Below are 7476 nucleotides of genomic sequence, written 5' to 3'. Positions count from 1 at the left end.
CAACTAAGATTACATTTCAGTACATGGGTAATTATTGGGATACATATAAATGAAAGCAGTACAGTTAATCTGTTAATCAGAGATAGAAATGCACAGCTACTACACAGTTGTGAAGCTATTACAAATGTTATAAAAAACACTACAATTTGGTGCTGAAATAATATGGCTAGTTTACCATCCGTGAAACTCTGACTTGAACTTCTTATTGGATCACAACAAGATCATGTGTTTAACTCAAGAACAGCATAACTTCAGCCAAGGCTCTTTTTCCAGGGTTTCTTCCCCTACCCATCCAAGCTTTCTGTGGGCTAGAGAATGATCTCTGCACCTGTAGTTTTCCCTTTGGTCTCCTTGGCTCCTCCTCGCTGGTTGTTTTCTGTATCCTGTTTTGTTTCCACTGAACCGATTTCATTTGGACCGGGTGTCTCTTCTGTAGCAATAATTTCCTCTACACGTGGCTTAATAAGATCTGATTTAGGAGAAGTAATAACAGTTCTCACATGTTTACTATATTCAGTTTAACACAGGGGTATGTAGATTAAGATTTTGCTTTGGCACTCTTTGTGACCTTACTATGTTCATTTCCTCTTTTCATTTAGAGAGATTCAGCATTACAAATTACATTACCATTTTTCATAGAGCAAAAAGCAAGCCCAGGTCTTTGTGGTCTCTATTTCAAGAGATTAACAGCAAACATCCACTCACATGAATAATTGTTTCTTGTACAGGTCGCCACATTTACAGGACTGCTCAGAAATAGCCAGTTACCCACCCCAGTAAGGCAGGAGAGAAAGAAATGCAGCCAAATACTGCTTACTGCCTTAGGAGAAGAAGGCAGGGGGAATAAGACTATAATATGGTCTGTCAGTAATGTCATAACACATGCATAACCTGTTTATAAAGCAAAAATACTGAGTTGGGCAAAGATATATAAAACATATCCTGAAAATGTTGGGATTTTAGCCTTATTTGGAGTTAAAATGCTGTGCACAGGGTAATTGTGAAGAATAAATCAGTGTCCAAGCAGTTATATAATAAGTGTCTAAAAGAGCAGTAAAACTCTGTAATAGACAAGAAAGCTGAATTGCCAGAGAGTTTTTCTTTTTACTTTCTTTCTTTCTCTAAATTGAGCAGAGAAATGGTCACCTGTAATTTCAACTTTGCCATTCAGCACAGAGGTAAAAATAAGAACGATAGACTCTTCTCACGTAGTAGCTGTAGGTTTTCTAGAATGTTTGGCTAATACAGTCCAAAATCAGCAAAACCTTTTTCTGCCTAAATGAGTCTCTCTCTGGAAGAGCACTTGATCTGTGTGTTTGTACTGGGTCAGGAACTCCTCCCTCGGGACTGAGAAAATTGACAGTATTATTAGGGCTTCTTAAATTGTCATCGTTCAACCGAGCCAAGGTGAGAACTTGTAACCCAGTGAAATGTTGATTTAAAAGTGTTGTTTTAAATCTCTTTTGCTGAGGTTTAGACAGGCAATTTGTATTTAGCATTTGTTGTATATTAAGAGTACAACATAAATTCGATTGTTTGGGACCCAGGAAGTAATGATCTGCAGACTACCACCTGCATAATGTTTAACAGGGTTTTTGTTTGGAGCAGCAGTCCATAAAAGTGAAAGCTTTCTTACCTTTCTTACCTTCCTTTTTCTCTTCTTTTTCCTGTTTGCTTGTTGATCTTTTCTTTTTAGCTACAGTTATATTATTTGGTTTATGTCCTTGGGCACTAGCTGCGTATTTAGCCATGTCAGTCTGTTCTGACATAGAAATCACAATCACCTGAAGCAAAGCAAGAACAAAAAAATGCACAGGCAAGAAATGTGGATGCATCACAAATTTTGTCTGAAACTGCCGTAACTGAATCCCTGGCAGCCCTTCATTCAGAATTTCACTCACTATTTCCCTAACTTTCAGGAATATGCCCATCTTCTGAAGCAAAGGGAACCAGGATCCTCCTTACTATGTGGGAGACAACCCATTTATATAATCCCCTGCAGTTCTGCCAAATGGAGGGAGGTAGAAGGACAAATTTTTGAAGTTGAAGTAGAAGAAACAAACTGCTGCCAAAGGAAGGAAGTCTTTATAAAAAATACACTAATGCTGTGTAATAAAGGTCAGTTATCAGTTACTGCAAAGAGCAAGTCATATTCTTGTTTGTGCTCTTGGGGATGGAAAACAGATGCGACCCGGTTGCCTCCATAATAAACATCCTGGAAACAAGCTGCAGTGACCTGCTGCTTATCATCCTTGGGTTGGTTTCACATCACGCTAAGTGACATTGTCAAATGTTTTGACAACAGTTCTTCTTTAAGCTCAGAAAGTGTGGTATATCTTAAATTACTAATATGTCCATATTTTGAAAATTAAGAACCATTCTTACTTTGTCTAATACACAGCCGTTGTGCTAAATAAAGCCTGAGCTATTTTTATAACTGGGACCATGATTCATTAATGCACATAATTACACACTTAAACCTCAAAATTGTAGTAATCTCATTGATATCTGAGGTATGTGATAAGATCACATGGAAACCTAGCATGTATACCACATATGCGAAATGCTGAAAACACATTAGATTCACATGACTTTATGTTAAAAATCATGCTGATATGAAATCAATTCTGTAAAAAGAAATATGATTTATACCAGATAAATGTAATGTGTCCTTTGAAACCAGTGTATTATTCACACTTGAAGTTAAGTACATGCTAAAATGCTTTGGTAGGTCAGAAATTTGATTTAAATCTGGCTGTTACCAGTTTTGCAATTGAAAGCATTTACTGTAATTATTGTAAAAACACATTTTTGAATGGTTAATATCATAATCATTATTGATTGATCAGTAGAAATTGATCAAAGAAATGGATCAAGCTTTATTCAGAAATTGCAAAAAGTCACCATTTTCAACATTGATAACTACGTTGAATGTATTGTTATCCGAGTCACACAAACTGTACTGACTCTGTTCCACTGAGGTTTTGTTCTTTCCTAGAGGTCCTGATTATTTTAGGGCTTTGCAGGATGTTTCTCTTGTATTTTGAGCACAAACGGGACAAAAAGGCAAACTCGGACTCAGCAAGATTTCAGCTGATTTCTCAGCAGGTTTTGAGTTGACCAGACACTTTGTTCAGCCGAGGAAACCTGGGCTCAGATAGGTTTGGGTTTTGCCGTGCACGTATTCCAGTAGTCTAACTGTTGTGAAAGGACACAGACCTGATTTTAAACACAGCACCAGCAATAATCAGCTCTTAATTTTGCATGGACTAGAGATTAGGGATTCCTTCTTGCACCCACAAGGCCTTTCACATTAGCTACAACTGACAGTAAGTCTCAGGTGGCAAGGATATAACCGAGCATTAGCTGTGCAGCGCTTACTAGCGTGATCCTCACAGGAATGCCTGTATTGCCGCAAGACAAATGGCCTAGGAAACAGCAGGATTTGTGCCATCACAATAGTTAAAAATGACAAGAGAAAGTATGTGGAAGGTGCACACAGATCATGCTTACATCAAACATGGAATAGATATAAATTCTTCAGATGTTGATGTGAAGAATTGCGATTCAGCGAGAGCAGTTCTGAAAAGAAATCAATGTTTCCCTGGCACATGATTCCCTTAAACAGCAATAGGGTTCATAAAGTTCATAACTGCTTAAGATCCAGCAGGATGGACTGTGTTCTGAGCTAGGAATAATTAGTGGCACTGTTGCGAAATTGCTGACATGGAGTTTTTATCTATGTAAGTGAGAAGAAAAATCAGAGTTCAAAGATCTGGACTACTTGTTCTCAAACATTTTTGTCTGGAAAAAAAAAACACTCTTTCTTTTCTAGGTTCCAGTGAAGATTCTTTCTGTAGCTTGAAAAGTTTTCTAAGAAATATGAAATTTCTGATATCCAGTGCTAGCTTTGGATGAAGTTAACTAACTGAAGTCTCAGTCTAACAAAGTACTTTTTTAACGTCCTTAAACTGAATTTCATGAGCAGGCCCACTGAATCCCATGAGACAAAACCTGAGCCTGAATTTTCCAAAAAAAAAAAAAAAAAAAAAAACCAACCCTTTTGAGCTGAGATAAAAAGTAAGTAGTGCGGATGTGGACAGAAGTGTGTGGAGTGGTGTCACTGTGGGCTTTGCAGTGAAAAGTACCGTGAAGATTAGCACAGACCTAAAGGAAAGCTAGAGGTAATTACAGTAGTGGAAGGGTTAAGGTATTATGAACAACTGTGAACAACTACGGGAACCGCGACTAGTGAAATGAGACACAGTGAAACAAGCTTGTGATAGAACGAAAGAAGAGAAATCCATTTATTTGTGAACATAGAGCACAGTTCATACATTTGTGCTGACACACTCACATGTTAGTATTCTGGCCTCCCGACTCTGATTTTTACTTATATTACAGTACTTTTACCCCAATTGGGCAGAATAAACAATATTTATGGATGTAAATTACACCCATATTAAGGCCTCCCTAAGTTAACACAGCAATACAAAGAGGCCTTAATGTAGACAAAAAAAAACAGTACTAATTTCTCTATTGTGTGATTTTCTAACACATTCCATCTACTCTACCAAAGTTGGAACAAATCTAAACTGCTGCTCAAAAATGCCTTGATCATTCTTTACGTTTCCATCTACTTCATTAAGTGGCCTCTGCCAAAATGCTTTTTGCCCTTTTCACTTGTGTTGTATGGTCGAATACCCCAGGAAAAAGGTCAAATTGTGAACTTGTGCCTCGGGCCAGCGTGCGTTTGGCCTGGCTGAGGATGGCTCAGCTAGTTAGCGGTTAGTAAATATGCAGGGTAGGCACTGTTTTCCCTGGCACAAATAAAGTGTACTAGAAAACTAGAAATGAAGTGAATGGAAAAATCCAAGGCTACATGCTAAAGCAGAAGGCAATTTACACACAAAGATTACGTCAGTGCCTCCTCCAAAGTCTCCCCCACACCTCTGTTTCCTACTGTTAAATTCACGCTTTCTTTTTCTTATCTTCTTTGTTTTTCTCTTGCTCGGGTTCTGCCTCCTCCTCGGGTATGTACACACTTACAGTGACATCGCTGGTCTCGGTGCCGTACTTGTTCTTCACCACAACGCTGTATTTCCCAGAGTCGTGTGTGGACACAGCAGAGATGCTGAAGCTGACGTTTTTTCCAGATTCATATTTCAGGACGCAATTAGCATCTGATACAAATGACTTCTCATTCTTCAGCCATGAGACCTCCGGGGTAGGATCTCCCCAGACAGTACAAGAAAGATTAAGCGCCTATAGAAAAAGTACAAAAGCATTATATGTAAGTGCTAATATTTACTGTATGTTTTGAGGCATAACTCTACAAACGTTCCATACAGATCCTCATTCATCTTCCTCCTATTAGTAAATGGACCCACATCATCATCAGTGATCAGTGTTTTTTGTCATAGTCTTATCTATCCTAAAGGAGAGGATAGATTGAGAAAGGAACTCAATTAATTTAAAAGCTCCATTAAAATTTTTAAATATTTTATGGACTCAATTCTCTGCTCTCAGGATCATTAGCAGGCCTTCCTACATACTGTTTAGTACAAAATTGGATACCATTTGCATTTGTGTTAGACCTGAAACAAGAATTTGAAAATCCATCAGGTGGATTTTTTCAACTTAAACTCACGTTTGCCACAGCAGTACCTTTATTTTATTTATTTGTTTATTTTAATAGTAACTGTTTTAATAGGAACAAAGTGTCCCTGGGATAATTTGTTTAGTTTAGCATCATTCTAATCTATGCCCCAACAGCTCTTCTAACATACTTGAGTGGTTTTACACAGCCCTATAAAACTGTTTTTAGCTAAAGTTTATACAGACTTTACGACTTATTTGGTGTTTGTACAAGTATTTCCCTCTGTGATTGGCAAGATCCCTAAGTGCTGAGCCCAGTCTTAACTGGCTGAAGGAAGCCTCCGTCCTGTCACAAAGTCTGCTGTTGGAGGAACAGCTTCTGCAGGGTAGCAAGTCTGTCGTGCACACGGTGCTCCGTTAATTTTCTCTTTTCTCTGTCGTTGTCAGTCAAGAAATTAACGTTTGGGAGATACTTCTGCATTTAGACTCATGGAATGCTGCAGACTTCAACATCAAAAATCAACTCGATTCTTAAACAGTAGTGAAAGTACCACATCCAAAATGAAATGAGGGTGCAGACACAACATTAAGGCTGTCACACTGGAGAAAATGCTGTTCTTTTAAGAAAGAAGAAAATCCCTTGTGAATGGGTAATTACCCCAGACCTACTAAACCAAGACCTGGGGATCTGAAGATTAGTGTATCATAATACTGTAATCCTGTTTAACTGCTCTCTCTCCCAAGAGACTTAAGGGGCCTTGAGGCTTGTTTGCAGTCCCTCGCTGGCTGCAACTGCTGTCCCCTCCTCTCATCACAGAGCTGCAGGAATCCTCCTGAAAGTGCTTGGAATAGTGAACATCACACAGAGAGTCAACAGTGAAGAAGTTTAATTCCATGCTACGTAGACCTTGCTGTGGACCTTTCTTTAGGGAGGAATTAATTATGTCTCAATATTAAAGGGTACATTGGTGTGAACTTAAAAGAGAGATTCAAAGTAGAATATAACTTTTTCCTACAGGGAACTGGATAAACTGGAATCAAGTTTCTTTTTTATTTTCTTAAAGGATCTTGATAAAAATATGCCCAAAATAGAAAACTGAAAAGGCCTAACATTGTTAGCACTTTATGTACTCATGATAAAAATGAACTGTGGGAAAGCTGTTTCACAGGTTACATTGCTTCTACTGCTTTACTTTGTATTATTTACATGTGATATGGGACTGAAGAGATACATCCATCAACCTATAGAAATGTATAGATAGAAAATAGATACCTCTATAAAGAAAAAAAAAGCAATACAAAACGTTTTTCTATCATCTCCCTCAAGAAATCAAAATCAACTCAACCCCACAACTCCTAAGGATCAAAATGAGAACAAAAGGGAGGAGGAAGTCTTTGCTCCATCAGCAACACGTATATCTTGGCACCAAAGACATGTTCTGGGTATGAGGTGGTTGACGCCTGTTGGAAACAGCCCCTATCTGATTTCCTGCAGCAGCTGCAGTTGGTCACTGTGTGGGGCTTTTAAAGCCCTTGTCTCCTAGCCCACGGTGGGGATGTGGTCTTGCTTGTCGTATCAGTCCATCTTTTTGAACAGCATGGGGAACACAAGAGGTTTTGCATTTCCCCCTCTCCCTTAACACTCTCCACACAAACCTATCTTCAGCCTCAGCCTCAACCAGACATCACGTCTGGGTCCCTTCCAGTACTCAGTATTTCCTTATTTTTCCTGATCCTCGAACAAGCAACAGGTCATACAGTTGTCCTGTTTGCCACTTAAAGGCTTTGATGAGCTGATGTCCATGATGTCCACTTAGGCAACCTAGTTTGTGCAATTTAGTGGCATCATTGAAAGTGGTCTGATCTGCTGTCAGTTTT

General features: G+C 38.7%; 1 protein-coding gene across 3 annotated transcripts in view; it reads right to left on the bottom strand.

The window, feature by feature from the left end:
- Positions 1-308: 308 nt before the first annotated feature.
- Positions 309-7476, bottom strand: part of MYOM1 (myomesin 1) — a 73297-nt gene continuing 66129 nt past the window's right edge. For 2 of the 3 annotated variants that reach the window (XM_088524082.1, XM_088524083.1), the window contains one exon: positions 4818-5265. In XM_088524082.1, the coding sequence (XP_088380208.1) occupies positions 4972-5265 (294 nt within the window). In that variant the 3' untranslated portion in view covers positions 4818-4971. Of the gene's footprint in view, positions 470-1645; positions 1785-4817; positions 5266-7476 lie in introns of those variants that run through there. The other variant, XM_088524084.1, reaches the window with a different exon arrangement.

Source organism: Tinamus guttatus, unplaced genomic scaffold, assembly GCF_059628265.1.
Source record: "Tinamus guttatus ecotype Peru unplaced genomic scaffold, ASM5962826v1 Tinamus_guttatus_pri_ptg000203l, whole genome shotgun sequence".
In the NCBI taxonomy this organism is placed as follows: domain Eukaryota; kingdom Metazoa; phylum Chordata; class Aves; order Tinamiformes; family Tinamidae; genus Tinamus; species Tinamus guttatus.
This window is presented reverse-complemented; position numbering and strand designations above follow the sequence as displayed.